General features: G+C 43.4%; 1 protein-coding gene across 1 annotated transcript; it reads right to left on the minus strand.

Annotated features, from left to right (window-relative positions):
* Window positions 1-2,999: 2,999 nt before the first annotated feature.
* Window positions 3,000-23,287, minus strand: SFTPB (surfactant protein B). The gene is made up of 11 exons (XM_077260815.1): window positions 23,197-23,287; window positions 14,935-15,065; window positions 11,433-11,504; window positions 9,680-9,799; window positions 8,572-8,721; window positions 8,325-8,411; window positions 8,034-8,217; window positions 7,763-7,926; window positions 5,174-5,254; window positions 4,458-4,565; window positions 3,000-3,100 (listed from the first exon to the last, which is right to left on the minus strand). The coding sequence occupies exons 1-11, from the start codon at window positions 23,243-23,245 to the stop codon at window positions 3,065-3,067; spliced, it is 1,182 nt and encodes a 393-aa protein (XP_077116930.1). The 5' UTR covers window positions 23,246-23,287; the 3' UTR covers window positions 3,000-3,064.
* Between the last annotated feature and the right edge of the window lie 411 nt (window positions 23,288-23,698).

Genomic DNA, 23,698 nt, shown 5'->3' on the forward strand with positions numbered 1-23,698 from the left:
ATTCTATGTGCAGCCATAATAGTCGTACATCGTCCGGTAATACAGGGAGACTGACACTCGCACTTGTTTCTAGCATTGAACTGTTAACGGGAGACTATCAGCACAAAATGACTGTTCAAACCAAGCACACACTCCCTATTAACTCTAGCCTGACCTGCTTAAGAGAATACTGCTGCACAATTGGGTTATGTCCGATGTGCTGAAGCTCTAAAACCTGACAGGGACGCTAAATCTACTATGGATGATCTAGAAACGGTACAGCAGCACTAGTTAGTTGGCCACATATCCCTAAAATGGAAAGTCACATAATGGGTGATCTACAGGCCCAATATGAATTGTCCTCCTTATAGCTGTTCTTTCTGTTGTATTTTAGGTTTGTGAATAACAAGAAATGGGATCATGATTCTCACGCAGAGACCGTAGAGCTACATGGGACAGGTCAGGATTAGTGCTGGGATAAAGTGTTATCTGAGCATGCTCGGATGCTAAGTGTCTTCGGCGTGCTCGAAAAGTATGTTCGAGTTCCCTTGGCTGCATGTCTCACTGCTGTTCGACAGTCGCAACACATGCGGGGATTACCTGTTTGTTAGGGAATCGCTACATATGTTGTGACTGTTCAACAGCAGCGAGACATGCAGCCGCGGGGACTCGAACATATTTTCCGAGCACGCCGAAGACACTCGGTTAGCACCCATAAGGATAACACCTTATCAGAGCATGTTCCATCTTTACTAGTGAGGATGCCTATCATCCATGGTGGGGGATGCTTGGTGTTATACTCACACATAGATGAGGCTTCTGTAGTGTGCTGCTATGTGTCGTGCACATATTGGTAACACCCATACTATTAGATCAGGTGGGTTTCCGAGCCCCTACCAAGTGCACTACACACAGCACTAACAATTCAGAAAAGGGGGGAGGGGGAAGGGTTGAAGCTTGACACGCCGAGACCTACATCTGAGAGCCGTTGCAAATGAATGTAACTGGTGGGTGCCGTACCTGCTGGTGATTTTCAGCTGAAGTAGAAGAAAGGAGAAATGGGAATATCCAGCACGTCCATCCAGTGTAAGTAAAATAACCAAATGTTCTAATAAATTTTGGTTATTTTACTTACACTGGATGGACGTGCTGGATATTCCCATTTCTCCTTTCTTCTACACACAGCACTAATATTACAAGGATAGATTGTATCCTGTAAAATTGAGAAAACTGGTAGCTACATTGTTATATTGGCTCTATAGTCAGGAAATGTTAGGAAAGAGGCGTGAAATATGCAGGATTTTTATTCATCTTTTGTAGTACTGCAAAAATCGGAGTCTGGGTTTAAACCTCTGGCTGCTGTGATCCGGTATCCTGACCCGAACTTGACAGTCTCATATGTGAAGATGGTTCAGAGACCACGACACACAGAAGTGTGCAGCTGCAGTATCTGTCTGTGAGAGAGGAAGGCGTCTGACTTAAAGGGGACCTGTCACCTGCAGATAAATAGAGTCACAATGCTGATCGGCCACCTTACAGAGAGGTCGGCTGCTGAGAGAAAGTGAACTTATTTCCTCCTGGGAGCCACCTGCTTTCAGTCATGGGGGTGTGCACGGAGAGGCTACATCGGTGGCATAACTATGGGCCTCTGTATAAAGTTTGGACCTGGGTGACAACGTGCATGTTGGTCAGATGTATGGGCCCTGGTAGTATTCTAGATCAGGGATCCCCAACTCCAGTCCTCAAGGCCCACCAACAGCTCCTTAGTCTTGCCCAGGTGATAATTGAATCACTTGTGCAATGCAAAGGAAGTCCTGAAAACATGATCTGTTGGTGGGCCTTGAGGACTGGAGTTGGAACATTGTTCTAGATCCTATAATAACGTGTTCGCCCCCCATGTTATAATATCCTTTGTTCTGGCTCCTTCCTGTAATAATGTCCCCCCATCTTGGGCCCCTTCTTGTTTATAGTGCCCCTTCCTGTTATAATGTCTCGATCCTGGGCCCCTTCCTATAATAATGCCCCTCATCCTGGGCCCCTTCCTGTTATAATGCCCCTATCCTGGGCCCCTTCCTGGTATAATGGCCCCCATTATGGGCCCTGTCCTGTAATAATGTTCCTCATTTTGGGCCCCTTCCTGGTATAATGACCCCTATCCTGGGCCCCTTTCTGGTATAATGCCCCTATTCTGGGCCCGTTTCTGGTATAATGCCCCTATCCTGGGCCCCTTTCTGGTATAATGCCCCTATCCTGGGCCCCTTTCTGGTATAATGTCCCTATTCTGGGCCCCTTTCTGGTATAATGCCCCTATCCTGTGCCCCTTTCTGGTATAATGCCCCTATCCTGTGCCCCTTCCTGTAATAATGTCCATCACACTGGGCCCCTTTCTGGTATAATGTCCCCCATCCTGCGCCACTTCCATTCATCTCCAGCACATTTTAAAAACAAAATTCTTACAATTCTGTTTTGTCCCTGTGGCTGCACTTTCAGTAAGGTGGCCGGGCAGCCATATCTGCTGGTGAATAGTGTTTTCTGAGGTGATCGGTTCCCTTTAAGACCCCTTACACATTAGAATAAGCGGAATAGGCCGACTAATATGTATGGAGACCTCTCGCCTTTACCAGGACAGGGGATGTCGGGGGAGGGAAAGATCCAGACATTAGCATTTCAGTGACTGAGCAGTCTCTGAGAACACAAGAGTGCCCGGCTAAGCCTCCTGTGTATGGGAGAGATGGCCGTCCGTCCAGGGAACGATCGTTTGGCCATAAGTCAGATGATGGTGCAGGAGAAGAGAGGTAAGGTTGGGACGATTCACTGGTAGCTCCTCCAGCCGGACAGGACTGCGATACATCAAGGCTGTGGAAGTTACATGGACCAACAATTTTCATGTAAACCTATTAAAAAATAAATTTTACCTAAAATAAAAAAAAAATAATAATAATGTCCCAAACCCATGACCGGATTACGATGAAGACATAGGAGAGGAGAGTGATTTTATTGAAGAGATAGCCGTTTATTGAGTTATGATGGGTAGACCCATTCTCACAAAGGGTTGGGTACAAATGATAGGAAAGCAGGATGGACTTCAGTGCCAAACATGTGCCAGACAGTGCCCGATGGCCTGGAAAATAAAACCGAGACTTATTACAATATCAAGACAATTAGCGTTTGTGTGCAGGCCGGTCTATCTTGGTGCCAGTTCACCCATCCACATCGGCCCTTTATAACCCACAGGCTCCTCAGGACTAAGGCGAAGTCATCACGGGCCTTGAATTTCTCACACCAGCCGGACGTGACCAGCTCCATGTGCTTGTCTGCATAGTGGCGGGTACAGGAGCGTTCTGCATTTACATGCATTAGTCCGATCCATAAATCGGACCAGACTGGCTCGTGTGGTGGTTTCCTCACGTGGACCTCCTTTGTGAGCTCAGCCCACATGCACTAACAGTTAGGCCAACGTTGGTCCATGTATGGTCCATTGTTCACACAGACCAGAAACCTTTGTAATCTTTACCTTTGTCCAAATTTAGAAGTTCATCAGACCACAGTTTGTGTACGGACTGTGGTATACGGACTGGCTGTGGGTCTCCAGACCTAAACTTGGCCTCATAAATGCCTCAGGCCGTTGAGTTTGGAATGGGGAGACCCTCAGCTCGTCTGTGTACATAGATATCTGAGTTTGACTGAAAACTGGTGGCTAATAGTGATGAGCGAGCGTGCCCGTGTCGACAGCTGTTTGTTAGACAATCCCTGCATGTGTTGCGGCTTTAGAACAGCCACGAGACATGCAGCCGCGGGGACTAGAACATATTTTTCGAGCAGGCCGAAAATACTCAAGCATGCTCGCTCATCACTAGTTGCTAACCTTAGGGCCTATCTACAGGACCATTGTTGGGGTATGTCCTGGTATTTGATGGGTCCTCGGTAAGGCTAGGTTCACATTGCGTTAGGGCAATCCGTTTAGCGCTAGCGGATTGCGCTAACGCAATGTTTATTTAGGAGCCGCGTTCAGGGGTCGCGTTAACGTCCCCGCTCTCGCAGATCCCCGATCTGCGAGAGCGGGGAACGGACCTCGGGCGCGCCGCGGACGCTGCAAGAAGAACGGCACATCACTAGCGCGAGCCGAAAAAGGCACGCGCTAGTGATGCGCTGCAGGCGAAATTTACATTGCTGTCAATGGGTGCGCTAACGGACTCGTTGCACGGCGTTAATTGCGACATTTTCGCCGTGCAACGCTGTCCGTTAGCGATCACCCACTAACGCAATGTGAACCTAGCCTAAGTGTCTGCTGCACAACACTAGTGCTGTAAACCGGAGTAGAACTGACATCTGGATATTCCAGACAGAAATCGGCAGCAAATTTTTCATGTGAATAAGCCCTTATGGTTCCCATGAAGATGGGTTCTGTCTGGGACAATGAAGATGATGATGTTGCTTTGAACAATCTTGGTCTTTCCTCAGCCTCGGTCATCACGTACCTTACATTCTCTTGCATTGTCCAGGCTTTGGCACCAGTATGAGGGTCCAGCTACGCATGGAGCATTCACCATAATGGTCGTAGAAGGAGCTGGACAGGCGCCCAGTGTCTATAGGCACGAGATAAGGTTTGTATAATATATACTACAACAATACAATTTAACCCACTCCATTCCCAGTCAGTCTGTAACTTCAGCCCCTTTTGGTTAGTATGGCTTAAAGAGAATCTATCACCAGATTTTTGCTACCCCATCTTAGAGCAGCATGACATTGTGGTATAGACCCTAATTCCAGCAATGTGTCACTTACTGGGCTGCTTGCTGAAGTTTTGATAAAATCCCTGTTTTATCTGATGCAGATCTACCAGTTCTCTGAATGAGAAGTTGTGTATAACCCCGCCCACACCGCTGATTGGCTGCTTTCTGTGTACACTGTGCATAGGCAGAAAGCTGCCAATCAGTGGTGGGGGTGTGATTATTTAGATTCCATGAATAAAGAAGACTACATGGCAGCAGGCTTACTAGTGCTCTTGTGATAATCACCTGCTGATAAAACAGTGATTTTATCAAAGCTACAGCAAGCAGCCCAGTAAGTGACACATCCCTGGAATCAGGGTGTGAGACTTTACATTATAATGCTCTCAGATTAAATAGCAAAAAACTGGTGACATATTTCTTTTAAGTAATGTAATTTGCAGTATTATTTAAGTGTTACAAACCTGGCAGGTGATCTTGTGGTCCCAAGGTTTCTGGAGAAGATCTGATAGTTCTGTCTGGTGTTCTTGGATGAATGCGTAACACTGAGAACATAGAAAAAAAAACATCATTTACAGTGAAGGAACTCTATGGTAAACATATAGGTAATTATTCCATTTATGTTTTGCATTGAAATATGACCACTAGGTGGCAGCATTTTGATGAATTTCAGTAAAAAATATCCTATGCTATCCGATATAAGAGAGGATTGATCAGTATTGGTTTTGCTGTCGACACTGCTATTCATCCGGGGGCCATCCAATTAAATGCCCCTAATGAAAAGTTGGCTAAGCCCCCGCTAATAAAATACAAGGAAATGAAAGAAGCTTCCATCTGCCTAGGCTCAGAGTTTTCTATAACTTCTATTCACGTTATTATGGTGCTTTCCTGGGTAAACCACCTTAGCTATGGATTGTGGTGTCCTTCACATGGAGTCACATCACAGCGGACACCCAGACATTGATTTGTATGAATACAGGGTTAATGCACATGGAAAATCTATAGCATAATACAGAACTAGCTGATTAATGAGAATATTAAGACATTTTGTGGAAATTTTCCACATGTAAATTGATCTGAAGATGTCAGTTTCGGGTCAGGAGATGTGCAGCCGGTTCGTGCATTGTGATCCGACATCAGACTGATTATCACCGACATCTGAGACGACCCTAAGGTGCTGTAGAGGCCTAGTCCACCAGGGTGCCTGTAGTTACAGCACAGTGACCATCAACCAGACAGAAAGAAGAGGCTACCAGAACAGGAAGCCATCAAAAGTGGCTCAGTGGGAAGCTGGGAGAGGCCCAAACGGGATCGTAGTTGGGAACCACGATGGAGAAACTATTGGTGGTCCTGACACTGCTGTGGACTGGACAAGGTCGCCTTCATACCAGAGGTGGATTACAAGTTGCCAACCTAGTGTGGAAGATTTAGAGAAGGAAGTTTAACTCTTGCCTCATGGAAGCATCTGGAAAGGCAACTGCGGTGAAGAAGGTTGTAATGACGGAAACTAATGACCCAGAAATCGTCTTGAAAAAAGAAATGTAAAGTGTCGCCATGTACAGTCACCTCTTTGACAACTCTGTCAAATCAAAGTGGCCATGTTATACCCGTTATGTCTGTTCAGCTTTTACCTCAGTGAAGGTGGTTCTGCTGTTATCCATGATGGCCTCTCCTTCTTCCTTGCTCATCCCCTCCACCACACTACATCGCAGGCTGCTGCCACCGGCCCTCAAGGAAGCAGTGCCGATAGTGTGACAATATCTTCCCTCACGTGTTTCACTGGTGTTCGGGGTTTACAAATCACACTCGGCCGAATGAAATCCTACAGCCCCATGCCGTGTCTCAGACACAGACTTTTCCTGCCCAGCTTTACATATAGCAGAGCTCATGTGCATGGCTCTCTCCAGCCAGGTGTATGGAGAAAGCAAAGTAAATATCTCTGTAAAGAAAACTCCACTCTAAACTACCATGAATCATGAATTTTGGGAGTCCATTTTTTTTACAATCCTACAAAACAGCTGCGAAATACTCCGAAGCCTTAGCCATGTTCGCACATATAAATGCTGTGCTCTGTGCAGTGCATGGATTTGTGCAGAAAACTAATGGTCACTGTGAGTTTAAAGACTCTTTGCCTTTTTTTGGTACTTTAAGCTTTCATGGGGAGCCTGAAAGAGGCATGTAAAGGTGCAGTCAGACGGCCGTATAAATCGGACCGCAATGCTCGGTCTGACCGGCGGCTCATCCGTCCCGAGTGTGACAGCTGCAAAAAAATATATGAAGTGATCACGCTCTGGTCGGAAGAGCCGCTGGCCAGTCCGAGCATTGTGGTCCAATTTATATGGCCGTCTGACTGTGCCCTAAAAAGGGTAATTATTAGTGATGAGCGAGTGTACTCGTTGCTCCCGAGCACGCTCGGGTGACCTCCGAGTATTTATGACTGTTTGGAGATTTAGTTTTCATCGCCTCAGCTGAACGATTTATGGCTACTAGCCAGGCTGAGTACATGTGGGGGTTGCCTGGTTGCTACGGAATCCCCACATGTACTCAGGCTGGCTAGTAGCTGTAAATCATTCAGCTGCCGCGATGAAAACTAAATCTCCGAGCAGTGATAAATACTCGGAGGTCACCCGAACGTGCTCGGGAAAACCCGAGCAACGAGTACACTCGCTCATCACTAGTAATTATCTTTATAGGTGCAGAATTCTTGGGTTTTTGCACAAAAAAATCCATGAAAAACACGTCATTTCAAATCCGCATCAAAAAAGGGTAAAGCAAAGCAAAAAAAAACATTAAAAAATGCAATAATCAGAGCAGATTTCTACTGTGGATTTTGGTGCAGACAACGGAAAAAATGTAGAGAAGTGGGAAGCTGGTCCTAGAATCTAACCTAAGAGTCTTGCATGCATGTCTGGTCACCTCGTCTTTGCCCGATACAATTACCAGGTGGATAGTAGGGAAGGAGGTGCTTGAATTTGTATCACGGGGGCCCTTCTTATAATCTGGCCCTATAACCTGCATCTGCAGCTCCTTTAGTCACACCGCTGCCTTCTTACCTCCTTCCAGTCCTTTGCGGAGGTGCACACCCTGGAGAGAGCCACACTGATTCCTTCCTGAGTCATGTTGGCACCATGCGTACTCTTCACAATGGAGGTGATGGCCAGACAAGTGTCGCAGGTGAGATCAGATTCCATCACTGGCATCACCGCGGGATAATTATCTAATTAAAAGAAATAAGGATCTGTAGGTTACATACTTTAAATTGGCATTTACAGGGGGAAGCTCATCAGATCTTATAGAATATAGAAATGTCTGGAAAGCACTCACCTGCCCCACAGTTTTCTTCCGAAACACACATGAATAACAGTCCGCACACCAGTTTTGGTCCCAGTTTTCCCAATATGGTGTCCAGTATAATAACTACATACTTCTCTACCAAGCACTGGCACACCCCACTCAGCTTCATTGGCAGTGCGAGGCATAGCTGTGAGGCACCCTTTGCAATGGCTTCCTGTATATATGAGATATCTATCAGCAGGCGGGTATATATACAGTAGTGCTCTTCTATTCATGGCCACATATATGCAGTATATTCGGTACAGGGAATACTGAATTTACCTTTGGGATCGCTGCTTCGAATTTCTGCACAAATGATTTACACATCCAGCAAAGTGGCATGGGGATCGGCCATTCCGCCTTCGTGTCCTGCGAATCATCAATACGGATTAGCAAATTAAATAATACACAAAATAATCAAAATACCAAAGGGCACGAGGACCGGTGGCCATCGGCGGTGGGTGTAGCCTACATCAGGTTTATAAGGGTCTATGATTGCTCCAGACACAGCCCCAAGACCTCCTCTTACCTGTGTCGCCTTGGCGTGCATGGTCTGTATAGTCTGCTGGATGAGCGGCAAGATAATCTCCAGCGATGGTTTGAAGAGAAGATCTGGATCCCAGTGGAGGGATTCATCAGAATGGCATACTCTTAGTTTAGTGCAGATTGAGGTCGGATTCTGTAAGACAATGGATGACTTAAATAAGATATTTTCGGTACTGGATTTACACTACCGGGGACTATGGCACAGTTTGCCTTCTTAAGCCCCGTACATTTTAGATAGCTGTTGGCCGACCAACGGTTCGGTCAATCTTTCAGCTGACAGCTATCTTGCCCGGCTTTCCTATACACTGGAACACTCGCTAAGCCGTGGCCAATCATCTCTTGTGGCGGCTTATCTCTTTGGGACCAAAAGGATCAGCAGTCTAAAATTGGACATGCTGGATATTTACAATCATCCATCAGGGAGGCCCCGTACACATTAAAATGTCAGCCAAACTCATCAATATTGGTGGGTTTGTCCGACGTCAATTTATTTTGTATGAGGTCAACTGGAATATAAATTAGCGTGCATGCAGCGTGTAGGCCCATGTTCACACCGGCCAATAAACAAATAAAACCCAAGACAAAATAAGCAAACACCCTGCAGTAAATAAATAGCAATAGGGCATGAAAATAATATAGAGTGCTTAGTTAACAAAATTTTGATTAAAAAAAGTACCGTAAAAGCAATACCACCACGTCAAGGTGACCCTATTTGGGATGGTCCTAACCTCTAATAATAGAACCTTTCCATTTGTCAAGTGACGTGCATGTGGATAAGGTCTGGCGAGGACTGAAACTCGGCTAATGGACACCTATTTGTGTAAATAAGGGTGTGGACTCCCTTTTCCTTGAGCTGGACATTACCTTCATATAGTTCCGCATGACTTGGTGTCCATTAGCCGGGGCATGTCAACCACATATCGAACATTTTCATTAATAGAGTACAAGGCATGTGGTGTCCTCTGCAGCCTTCCAGCAGGGCCATCTAGAGGCAGTGCCTACTATGCCTATAGGTAGGTCTGGCCCTGTGTATCATGAATGATGATGATATATGGATTATGGGGTGTTGCATTAAGCAGCTGGTTACTTACAAACTGCTTTTCCAGAACTGTTAATAAGACCTCTTCATACTCGTCCACCATCTTAATGCATTCTGTCTGAAATGGAGGGATTCTGGAACATTGCTCATGTAGAAAATTTTTGATAAAGGCCTGCAAGCAGAAGACATTGCATAAGATTAGAGGAGCTACTTGGACTGGTGTATTTAATGTCAGGCATAGTAACGTAGTGGGAAACATAACTTGTCTCTCTCCCTTTAACTCAATCAATGTCATACTGGAATTCAGATAAACGAGTGCGTCTAACATCCAGACTTACAATTGTTTATTAATGGCAACTACTATCCTCCCGAACCTGCAGTTCCCACTACAATTATGCATTTTTTCCCTGATTCAGACCTCCATTGTTAGAGCAGCCATTACACCAAATTAAAAGTTTCTGGGATTGAATTTACATTTGGTGATAATAAGAAGTACCCAGGCTTGGGATTTCCACTAATCTCCAAAGCTTGACTGAGTGTCTGTTTATTTTATACCCTTCATGAATATAGGTGTTCTGTACATAAATTTAGGCGATTCATTCCTAGTAGTAAATAGACGGATATACAGCTACCTAATAAGTAAAAGACACTCTCTGTGCTATTGGTTTAGTCACTCCCCTCAACAGTTCTTTGTTTCAGTCTGTCCTAGTGAGAGCTACCACACCCTGCAACATTTTGCCGGCCTGAAGACATTAAGGGGAATCTGTCAGTAGGATCAATCTTCCTTAGCTGTCTGTGTGGGCATGTAGGTCATAGAAAGTTGAATAAAATGATACCTTGATCTGATGTCTTATTCCAGAGTAATCCACATTTTTCTTAATATGTAAATGAGCTGTTAAGATCTATGGGCCAGACATAGATAATCTGCCTCCAGAGATTATTTTACATGAAAGGCGGTTTTCCTAGTGTTACCAGAATTAATCAGGTGTTGCTACATGTCTCCTGACATGTAGTTCAGGAGATCAGACTGACAGTCATTACATGTCTCACACTGGTAACTCTCCCTTTCATTTACAATAATCTCTGGAGGCAGATTCTCAGTGAGATCTATGTCCGGCCCATGGATCTTAACAGCTCATTTACATATTAACAAAAACGTGGATTTCTCTGGAACAAGATATAGGATCACAGACATCAAAATATCATTTTATTTTACTTTCTATGATCTGCATGTTCATATATTGCAGATGGCTTAGTAGGGGTGATCCTACTGACAGATTTCCTTTAAACCTTTCCTTACTCTATAATCCTCAATAAATGTATTGTCCTAAGTGATCTGAAACGCTCAGTCTCACAGCACATGTTTACTGTTTGATCCATACATGCGCTATGAGCAACTCCTTGTCACTTTTTCATATATAGGAGCAGGAGAAAATCAATATCAATGTAAGCATACATGGTATTATGGAATTGTTGGCAACCACTGATGAGAATAACTAAGAAACATGTCTGAAAATGTACCAGCCACTTAATGGAGGCGATCCATCTATTAGATTTATGGTGCCTTTAGACTGGTGGGACCCTCGTTTATATCAAGAATGGGGTCCTGTTAGGCGATATTTGGACCTGGATCTGTCTGACATTTATAGCAAAGCTTATGGATATGACATAAATCTACCAGGATAACCCCTTGAGATGTTTTTTATTGGTTAGATTCCCTCAAAAGCTTATATGATTGGATCAGCATGGATTTCAACAAGCTCTATCTAATATATGGTGGTCCGATCGGTCAATATAGACCATACCTGGATTGGGGATGACTTCGCCATGTTAATGAGGATGGTGACAATCTGCTTACACTGCAAGCACAGGACAACCTGTTTGGAGGAAGAGACAAATCATTGAATAGTAGGATGGTCCGTTACCTGGTCATTTATATAATGGCTCATAACCTGGCTGTTATAGAGGTGCGGCTGTGATTGGGCCAATTTGGGAGGAGGGCCCGCCGATGCCAGCACCTAAGCTGCAATTGAGTCCAAGGACACACATTCAGCTGAATTGTCTTGTGGATGGTGACATTATTACAGGAAGGGGCCCAGGATGGGGGTTATTATTATAAGATGGGGCTCAGGATGGTGACATTATTACAGTAAGGGGCCCAGGATGGGGGACATTATTACAGGATGGGGCTCAGGATGGTGACATTATAACAGGAAGGGGCCCAGGATGGGGGACATTATTACAGGATGGTATATAGCATAATCAGTAGAGCACAGCACCTCATGGGAAAAGCAGGGTCAACATTACCCATGTAAAGAGCGCATGTCTCAGCCAAGGAGTCCTTCTTGGTATGTAGTCCAATGTATAAAGATATAAAAGACAGCGCCTCACACGTTGGTGAAATAGATCACAATTTATTCTGCCTTCTGTGGCGACGTTTCGATCCCAAAAATCTTTTTCAAGCACAGCACAATACAGTCTTAATCCCCCTTAAGGCAGAATAAATTGTGATCTATTTCAGCAATGTGTGAGGCGCTGTCTTTTATATCTTTATATATTATTACAGGATGGGGCTCAGGATGGTGACATTATTACAGGAAGGGGCCCAGGATGGGGGTTATTATTATAAGATGGGGCTCAGGATGGTGACATTATTACAGGAAGGGGCCCAGGATGGGGGACATTATTACAGGATGGGGCTCAGGATGGTGACTTTATTACAGGAAGGGGCCCAGGATGTGGGACATTATTACAAGAAGGGGCCTGGGATGGAGAACATTATTACAGGAAGGGGCCGGGGATGGAGAACATTATTATAGGAAGAGGTCAGGATGGCGTTGGCGGACATTACTACAGGAAGGGACCCAGGATGGGAGACATTATTACTGGATGGGGCCCATAATGAGGGACATTATACCAGGATGGGGCCTATATATTAAACTCTGTAATAATAATTACTAATATAAATAATAATAAGAACAATCATAAAATGGATGTGAAATAACACAGCATCAAATCGGTCCCCTGAATGGATGAAAATATAGGCATAGCACTAAAAGGTACAATATCACTTAAATCAAATGTAGTATATGGGGGGAAGGTTCGAACTACAAGCCCAGGCACATCGCTGCTAACATTGAGGGCTTTTTGCAGAACCAGAATTTAGGTGCAATTGGCACAGAGTAATGATAAAGATCTGCATCGTGGCTTCCATTCATAGCAAAGGCAAGAATGCTGTGCTGGATCTACTAAACAATGGATCTCAGCACATATTGTATTATGATGGTTCCCATCGGGTCTGTTGGGGCTTCTAACATTATTTAGCACTAGTTTTGCCTCTGAGGGCAGTGTGAACAGACCTGTACAACACATTTTTTTTATCACTCAAATGCCTGATCGCTCTCCTTCCAAAGTTGTATTGCCGTACCACCAGAACTAAGCTACAATTACATGTAAAAGTTTGGGCGCCCCTGGTCAAAATTACTGTTATGGTGAACAGTTAAGCAAGTTGAAGATGAAATGATCTCAGAGAGGCCTAAAGTTATAGAAGACACATTTCCTTTGCACTTTAGGCAAAACAAAAAAAATAAATTGTATAGTAATTTTTTACATTTCAAAAATTTCAAAAAGGAAAATGCAAAAGTTTGGGCACCCTTGTAGATTTGTGTGCTCAGATAACTTTGACCAAGGTTTCGGACCTAAATTAGTCTGTTAGGGTTATGGCTTGTTCATTATCATCATTAGGAAAGGCCAATTGAAGCAAATTTGCCAGCTTTATATAAACCCAGAATCCTCTAACCTTGTGCCAAAAAATAGCAGCCATGGGTTTTTCTAAGCAACTGCGTAGCACTCTGAAAATGAAAATGGTGGAGGCCCACAAAGCAGAAGACGACCATAAGAAGACAGCAAAGCATTTTCAAGTTTCCTTTTCCTCAATTCGAAATGTAATTAAGAAATGACAGCTAAGAGGAACAGTGGAGGTCAAGATAAGGTCTGGAAGCCCAAGAAAAATTTCATGAGAGCTGCTCGTAGGATTGCTAGAGAGGCAAATCAGAAACCCTGCTTGACTGCAAAAGACCTTCAGAAATATTTAGCAGACTCTGGAGTTGTGGTAAATTGTTCTACTGTTCAGAGACACCTACACAGATATGGCCTTCATGGAAGAGTCATAAGAAGAAAGCCTCTCCTGCATCCTCACCATAAAATTCAGGGTCAGAAGTATGCAAAAGAACATCTAAAACAAGCCTTATGCATTTTGGAAACAAATCCTGTCGAACGATGAGGTTAAAATAGAAATCTTTGGCCACAATGATCAAAGGTACAGTATGTGTGGACAAAAAGGGCACAGAATTTCAGGAAAAGAACATCTCAACAACCATTAAGCATGGGGGTGGATCAATCATGCTTTGGGGATTTGTTGCAGCTAATGGCAAGGGGAGCATTTCACGAGTAGAGGGAAGAATGGATTCAATGAAATTTCAACAAATTCTTGATGCAAACATAACACCATCTGTAAAATAGCTGAAGTTGAAGAAAGGATGTCTTCTACAAACGGATAATGATTCTAAACACACATCAAAATCCACAATAGACGACCTCAAAAGGACCAAGCTGATTGTTTTACAATGGCCCTCACAGTCCCCTGATCTGAACATCATTGAAAATCTATCGCTAGACCTCAAAATAGCAGCACATGCAAGACGCCCCAGAAATCTCACAGAAGTGGAAGAATTTTCCAAGGAAGAATGGATGAAAATCACTTGAACAAGAACTGAAAGACCTTTGTCTGGCTACAAACAGCGTTTAACAAGCTGTGATACTTTCAAAATGGGTGCTACTAGGTACTAACCATTCAGGGTGCACACACTTTTGCAACAGTCCATTTTCCTTTTTGTAATTTGTAAAATGTAAAAGATGAAAATATATACTTTTTTTGGCTGAAGATGCAAAGGAAATGTGTCATCTTTAGGCCTTTTAGAAATAGTTTCATCTTCAACTTGCTTAACTGTTCGCAGTAACAGTAATTTTAACCAGGGGTGCCCAAACTTTTACATGCCACTGTACCTTGATGATATTGCGGAAAAATTGAATGCACCATGTCTTTATTCAGCTAGAGATGGTCTGTGGCTTTTTGAGTAAAGTTACTTTATCACACATGGATACAAAGCATCTTTTTCACATGCAGATCATCATATGCAATAAAGAACAAATGATCTCACGTCTTCTTCAATAATCTAAATACAGTGTGACTGCCCGTATCACATGAAATGATTGTCACGTGAATCCATTGATGAGCTCAGATCTTACGTCGTCTTCCTTCCATACATTCTGTTTACAATGTTCCACGGCTCCACAATGTACCGCTGTGTCCAGATCCCGGCACCAATACTCTGGACCCTGGGCGCATTCCTCCTTCACCAGGACTTTGCCAGACACAGCTGTGGAAAGAGAGAAGACACCTTAAGGCCACGTTCACATGTTCAGTATTCGGTCAGTATTTTACATCAGTATTTGTAAGCCAAAATCAGGAGTAGAACAATTAGAGGAAAAGTATAATAGAAACATATGCACCACTTCTGCATTTATCACCCACTCCTGGTTTTGGCTTATAAATACTGATGTAAAATACTGACCAAATACTGACCATGTGAACGTGGCCTAAGAGTCATGTTACATCAAGAGAACCAGATTTATCACTAACACACTTTGACGTATGATAGAATTTATCTTCTAAATGACCCACATGCAGAGCTTGCTTATCCATAAGACATGAGCGTAACATAAAAGATCACTAAAATTTGAAGAATACAAAATAAAAATACCAGTGGAATTCCTGTCTTCATTTCCTGCATCTTATCTTGTTATAAACAAAGAAATCTTCTCAATCATGTCCCACTCATCCTTCTCCTCTTTTTCTGTTGTAGGGAGTGTGATATTGATATGTTTTATGCCTTTAATATGTTTATTTAATGTGATACTGCTACACTATTTGGTGTATTATCACTACTGTGTTTTTTTGGTACTACTACACTAATAACATGTATTACCATTAATGTTCTGATTGTTAATATGTTTTGCACATTTACTGCATGTTAGGGAAAGTGAGCACCTTGGGTGGTCACTAGTTGAAGGTTTAGTGCTAAGGGGAGTAGTACCTCAAATTCGCCTGTAGATGGGGGCATTGGAGGGTTAGCCTTATAGCTTAGAGGTAGTTAGGATAGGAAATAGTTAACATGGGTGGGGCATGGTGGGATAAGATAGTGAGGTCTTCCCAGTTTTAGTTAGTTGGGGTAGGGTAGCCCGTGTAGTCACTAGGGCTGTCTAGCCCAGGGCGACACGGTGCCACGTAACATTTTAGAAGAACGGGCCCAGCATTTAGCATCCAGGGGCCAGAGCACAGAAGAGAGTACGGCAGCAGCAGAGCTAGCCCACACAGAGTGACTGGGTCTGTAGCACTGAGGAAGAAGGCTAAGCAGAACGGGGGCAAGTAATCCAACATGTGGCAGATTTTTGCGTGGGCCGCTATTCTTAGGACCGGGGCGATACGGCAGAGAATACCACCACAAGAAGCAGAAATTCTGGGCATTGAGGACACCGAGGGACCGGAAGATACAGTCCGACCCGGGGACAGGCTTAGCGGCAGAGAGAAGAGGCAAGGGAAAGCGTTGCCAATTGCTGTGATTGATTGTGCCCTGGATGATGCTGTGCTGAGCAAAAGAGTTGAAGTTAAAGTAAAGCCGGACTGTGACTCTTTTTTTGTGGAACCGTCTGCAGAGGAAATAACCCCGTGCCGGGAGAACCCAGATGGGGTAGAGGAGCAGTACCGAGGTACTCAGAAGGGAAGGGACCAGCAGGTAATACAGGGATTACTGTCGGCCATGACTACAGCCCTGGCCCCATCCTACACTGTGTGTGGCTGTGAGACAACTGGTTGCAGCAAGAGCCTCCCCCCTCTGCCCTGTCTACTGCAGGACAAAAATTACTGAGAAGTGTGGCGCCCCAGGGTCCTGGTCGTCACAGTAGCATTGCTTTCCTCACGGGGAGAGTGATGTTACGCTTGAAGGTAAGAAGGGATAACTGCAACCAGGTACCACAAACATGCAACACATTCACACTCCAGGCCACCAGGGGGAGCTTTTGATCCTACTTACTAGATGACTCCCCAAATATATAAGGTAGTTTTGGAGGGAATGTTGGGGAGTTCCTGCCAGAGACACAGAGGGAAAGGAGAGTTCAGTCTTGCCAGGAAGCAGACTGGATCAGTCTGAGGCAGAGGAAGGTTTTACGGAGCGGTGTAGCCGCAGTGCAGCAGTTCCTGGAAAGAGACATTTAGAAGGCCGAATTGATTGCAGCGAACGTGCAGGAGAGCAAAGCACAGGAGAAGATATCAGGGGGAGACCAGCCCGAGCAGGGTGCCTCCTTCTGAGGCGCAGAGACCGGTAGCCGGAACACCGAGGTTGTAAGGACCTCTATGACTTACATCAGGGACCGGCAGGACAGCCAAACTTTAAGATACCTGTCTGACCTAACACCCAGGAAGCACAGTGGCACCCCTCAGAGGCCGGGGCATGTTAGAGTCCCTATAAACAGCCTCAAGCCTCCAGTCATATGGGCTATGTCCTATCCTATCCGGGGGACAGAGAGAGAGATAACATCTGTGAGGACCTTATGTGAAGCTTTAAGCAGTAAGGGACTACAACACCACGGCGCTAGAGGAAGGCTTTTGATTTCCACCTGGGTAAGGGGACTCCCAACTTGCCTTCAAGCCGACCAGACCCTGTCTGCCCTGTGATCTGGTGCTCTGGACTGTGGATGCTGAAGTCTTCAGTAAACCAAGGTAAAAAGACTGCAACCTTGTGTCCTCGTTCTTTACTGCACTCCTCACCATCTTCCATCTACTCCACGGGAGCCCTGGGGAAACACTTCACCTGTGTGAAATGATACCATCTAGCTGCCATTACATCACCCCAGAGGACCCCTTAAAGCAGCATCGGTCCCCATTGACCAAACACCACAGGTGGCGTCACGAACATAAACTTTATTCTCTTTAAAGACCTTTCCCTTTTACATGGGCGCCCATGGCCACAGACCGGGTCGCAGCCACCGTGACATCCCCCTGTGAACACCGGACCTGGTACCGAGTACCCCACGGCCCAGGCGGGGCGACTCAGATCCCTTCCTGTTTCTTTCTGCCACGTCTCAAAAATGGAACTGATCGTCAAATTAACCCCTGGTCCCTGCAGGATTTTTACAATTCTGTTTCATCAGAAAATACTGCAGACTAAGGAACAGAGATGGCAGCTACATTTCTTGTTTAATTTTAATATTCATTTCTAGGTTTAGTATGTGCTTTCTCTAATTCTGTACCCTTTATGCCTTGGCGTTTGCATGCCCCAGTTCAGTTGTGATTAGCATGTGCATGAATTTGCTTGTGTGACTATGAGCTCCAAAGCTAAGTATAAAATAAAGGAGGCCCAGAAAGCCTTCAGAATTAAACTTGAAAATAAACTGTCCCACAATAATATCAGGGAGGTTTGGTCAGGAATTAAATTACTGACTGGGCTTAAGGTAAGGTCTGATCACGGGGGAGGAAAACTGCACAAGGCTAATGAGATGAACGAGTATTTCAATAGGTTTAGCAGTACATGTGCACTGCCAACTGGAAGTGGAGGGGAATTGGGTGCAAATTCTGCAACATCGATATTGGAGGAGGAGCAGACTAATTATAGAGTATCCGAAAATGATGTGAGGAGGCAGTTTAAGTCACTTAACATTGGTAAAGCTGCTGGACCTGATGGACTCAGCTCACGTGTCCTTAAAGTTTGTGCAGACCAGCTGTGTACTGTCTTTACACTCCTATTTAATGGAAGTCTACAAACACAGAGGGTACCTGTGTTATGAAAAACTTCCTGTCTGGTGCCGGTACCCAAGACTTCTTCTCCTGCAACCCTAAATGACTATCGTCCTGTAGCCTTAACATCTCACGCTATGAAGGCCTTGGAAAGATTAGTGCTTGCTCACTTAAGACCAAGGGTTAACGCTTTTATCGATCCCCTTCAGTTTGCTTACCGACATAGATTGGGGGTGGATGATGCTATTCTTTCTCTGTTACATAGTGTACATTCATTTCTGGAGACTGACGGATCCATGGTGCGAGCGATGTTCTTTGATTTCTCGAGTGCATTTAATTCCCTGCAGCCACTTTTACTACACAAAAAGATGACTGATATGAAGGTGGAGGTGGGGATGAGAAATTGGATAACTGACTACCTATCAGATCGGCCACAGTTTGTACAGATGGGAGCAGTTGTGTCAAGCAGATTACTGAGCAGTGTAGGTGCCCCCCAGGGAACGGTGCTTGCACCCTTTCTATTCACACTGTATACATCGGACTTTCAGTATAAATCTGATCTTTGCCACCTTCAAAAATTTTCGGATGACTCCGTGGTTGTGGGATGTATTAGGGGAGATCGGGGGGATGAGGAATATAGAAGGGTGGTGTCGAATTTCTTGGATTGGTGCAATGGTAACTATCTACAACTAAATGTTAAGAAAACCAAGGAGTTGGTGGCCAACTATAGCAGGATAAAGATGGAATGCTTACCGATCACTATTGCTGGTCAGGAGGTAGAGCAGGTGGAGAGTTACAAATATTTGGGGGTCCATTTGGATAGCAAACTGGACTGGAGATGCCACTCAGAGACTGTCTACAAGAAGGGGATGAGCAGATTGTATTTCCTAAGGAAACTGAGGTCTTTTAATGTGTGCAGCAAAATGTTAGAAATGTTCTACCAGTCTGTGGTGGCAAGTGCCATCTTTTTTGCAATCATATGCTGGGGTAGTAGTGTGCGGGCCTCTGATGCTAATAGGCTGAATAAGATTATCAAAAAGGCAAGCTCTGCTGTCGGCTGCAATCTGGACTCTTTTGAGGAGGTAGTGGAGAGAAGAACTCTGAAAAAGTGTATGGCAATCATGAACAATAATGTACATCCACTATATGAGCTATTCATGAGACAGAAGAGCACCTTCAGTAACCGGCTAATACTTCTGAGGTGTAAGAAGGAAAAATTTAGGAAATCGTTTGTGCCAACTGCTATGGGGATGTACAACAATAACATTAGGGTTAAATCATCAAGGGGATTGTCTACTTTATTTCTTCTACTTTTCAGTTCACCCGCTGTGTTTGTCCTATTCTAATGTATAATGTCCTTCTGTCAACAAACTGTCATGTCAATTAAGTAATTCATTTTATGATTCTTATGATGTAAGTTGTGCTGCTGTGATACCATAATTTCCCACAGGATCAATAAAGTGTATCGTATCGTATCGTAATGGAGGGGACATGGTAAAGGCTGCCCCACACCCACTAACATTAAGGGGATCATTACCAAACTGGGGAGGTTGAGATTCACCCTACTGAGATCTGATCTTATTTTCCGGCACTGGGTGCCTTTCCCCAGGTAAACAGTATACTCAGTCCTTCTATATATTCAATGTCATCTTGGTCACTCCTTACATTTAGTTCATCTGCAGGGTTGATTATCACCACACTGATGACTGGAAGTAAGCAGCTGCAGGGAGAGTATAACTTCCTTTTCTACCAGTAGCTGCTGCTCCAGGAATACTGCCAGATTGCTCCAGGAATACTGCCAGATTGCTCCAGGAATACTGCCAGATTTGACTATTTACCTGCAGATTATCACTATATCGGCAGGTAAAATAGCATTTTTGGGGCTGACTGGTTCCATTTAAGTGTTCCCGGTTACTAGAGTTTTGTTATCCCGGAAACTAGTCTGATTGCCGTATGGAGTCGGGAAGGAATTTTTCCCGTATTATGGAGCTATTAGTGTCTACCCCCTGGGATTTTTGCCTTCCTCTGGATCAACGTGATAGGAAATAGGGAAACCCAAGAATGGGCTCTCGTTGGAAAAAAATCCCAAGGAGACCAATGAGGTACAATATAACTCCAAACTAAAATCACACATTTATTCAAAACATATTAAAATATAGTTTACATACGCAATAATAAAAAGCAACAATTCCTCATAATTGTCAGCACAGTGGTGTCAAGACCAATCAATATGTATTAGGGATCATCTAAATATAAATTTGTATGTGTTGTAGGATAGGTTTCTAAGCATGGGATGGGACACACTGTGAAATGTAAATCATGTATATATGTACTCAGTGAATGATATACACATAAGAATAATAAATATCAAATTTCACATACATGATTATAAACATATCACCGATAGTTGTCTCAAAATAATCCCATATATACCATAACATGTCTCGATGTTGATGAAGGAAGTAAGGCACCACAGCAAAATCCTGTAACTCCCAATGACAATAATAAATGAGGTAGATATATAAAGTGCTAGTGCATGGAACCTCCGTATTATAATGCTAAGTTTTCATGGCATTATAGTGAAGATAAATCACTAAATTAAGAAAGGGGAGATAAAGACATATGAAGAAACCTTACTTTACAATGGTGCAGACCCATATGTCCTGAGCCCCGACGCGCGTTTCATTCACCCTGCTTCCTGAGGAAAATGACTATTGACATTGTAATATTGCGGTGATATGCATGTGATGTTTGATATTTAATATTCTTATGTGTATATCATTCACAGAATACATATGCATGATTTATACTTCACAGTGTGTCCCATCCCATAATTAGAAACCTATCCAACAACACATAGGAGTTTATATTTACATGATCCCTAATATATATTGATTGGTCTTGACACCTCTGTGCGCTGACAATTGTGAGGAATTGTGGCTTTTTTATTATTGCGTATGTCAACTATATTTTAATCTATTTTGACTAAATGTGTGATTTTAGTTTGGAGTTGAATTGCACCTCATTGGTCTCCTTGGGATTTGTTTTCCCCTCGGGAGCCCATTCCTTGGTTTCTCATTTGATTGAGTGCATCCATATTATTATGATTAAATGGATCTATATAAGGATTGATGTTGACACATTTTAAGCTATAGGTTTAACTCTATGGACTCAAGTCTACCTTCAACCTTAAAACTATGAAACCCCTCACTATGCTGCTGAATCTGGTTCAACAGACTTATGGAGGCTTGTGACTTCTTTTTAACAATTTCCTTAGCTTGGTATAAAGTCTTAAATAGATATTCCAAACTTCTATGATAGTAGATTTTTGCTGGAAACGGTGGAGATGCAGTACCGGTGGAGCACTGCATATACTCCAGTGCTACACCAGAGTTCTAAGAATTGATTCATCAGGACTACAAGATCCCAGCTACTTTCAGCTGCATCACATCTAATGTAGTGTACTTAATTATTTGTACCAAATGTCCAACTGGGGGTCTGTATGTAGGGGAGACAGGGCAAAAACTTAGAACAAGGATGAATTCTCATCGCCACACAATAAAAGAAAAAAGAATGAATCTACCTGTGGCCAAACATTTTTGTCTCCCTGATCACAGCGCCATGGACATGAAATGACTTGTATTAAAAGGTAACTTCAAATCTCAGAGAGACAGAAGAGTCAGGGAGTATAAACTCATGACAACCTTTGACAGTCTCACTGCAGGAATGAATGTGTCTCATGGATTTATGTCTTTTTACATCAATTAAGGAATTTGCTCCTCAGACCTTGTGGGGGCATCACAACACAGAACCAGACCCCAATCAGAGGACAATAAAACATCCACACTCCTTATCTATGAACTATTCCAATATTTATGGCCACAACTGTTTATCCCTCTCCCATAATGATAGTTTTATATTAGTCTTAGCTTGACAAATGCTGTACGTGGGTAACATTACAAGCTGATAACTAGAAGGGAAACTGACGTGTCTTAGTCCTAATTCTAAATTGTCACCTACAGATAACAAATGGAAATTCAGTAGATATTTATTCAAGAAAGTTAGAAAAAAGTTCCAAAAACTTTCAGAAAACTCATAATGGCACTATGAAATCCAACAGGATTATGGGCTGATGGTGAAGATATGGACATAGAAAATGTGCCCAATAGTCAAGAGATACAGTCAAAGCTGGGACATAGTAGAAAAAAAATACACGATCTTTCCATGCAGTGAATTATCTAATGTCTTGTCCAAGGTAGAGATTCATCTGTGGATGTGAAATCTGGAGAAATAGGTAAGCTGATACTTCTCAAGGTCAGAGATGGAGAAGACAAGAGTGATCAAACAGTCAGACCTTCACCTTGAAGCTAATACAAGGACCAGTGTGAAGAGATGCTCTATGTTGGTTATTCTATGAGAAGATCTAGATCATGCTTAGAAAACACGAAGGAAAAGGAGATGATCCTCAAAATAAACACAGACTTATCATGAGAACCATGAATATTACATAGAGAAACCTGAACCCCACAGAGAAGACCAGACATGTGGAGAATCACAAAGCATTTGGTTGAAAATTATTACAATATTGATTGACAGCAGAGACAGGTCTCTCAACTTTGCCTTCATGGAGACAATCCTTACGAATCCTATCTAATATTCTCACAGCAAGTCTACCAACTCCATCCCTCCACCTTCTATAATCCAGAGAAACCACTCACCTGCGATCAGACACAGAAGACATACCAGGCTCATTCGTGGTCCTTCCATGATTACTGTAATGGGCAGAGTCCCTTACCTGCTGACCCTATATACCTGCACAGGAGAGGTGAGAGGAGGAAATGGCACTCCCAGAATAAACGCACCACTCCTACTGTTCTTAGAGATTAGGGCTATCTATCACCTATCTATCTATCATCTATCTATCTATCTATCTATCTATCTATCTATCTATCTATCAGCCATCTATCTATCTATCTATCTATCTATCTATCAATAGATAGATGGATGGATAGATAGACAGATAGATAATAGATAGATGGATGGATGATCTATCACTCTATCTATTATCTATGTATCATCTATCTATCTATCTATCTATCTATCTATCTGTCTGTCTATCTATCTATCTATCTATCTATCTATCACCTATCTATCATCTATCTATCTATCTATCTATCTATCTATCTATCTATCTATCACCTATCTATCATCTATCTATCT

Source organism: Ranitomeya variabilis, chromosome 5 (genome assembly GCF_051348905.1).
Source record: "Ranitomeya variabilis isolate aRanVar5 chromosome 5, aRanVar5.hap1, whole genome shotgun sequence".
Taxonomy (NCBI): Eukaryota; Metazoa; Chordata; class Amphibia; order Anura; family Dendrobatidae; genus Ranitomeya; species Ranitomeya variabilis.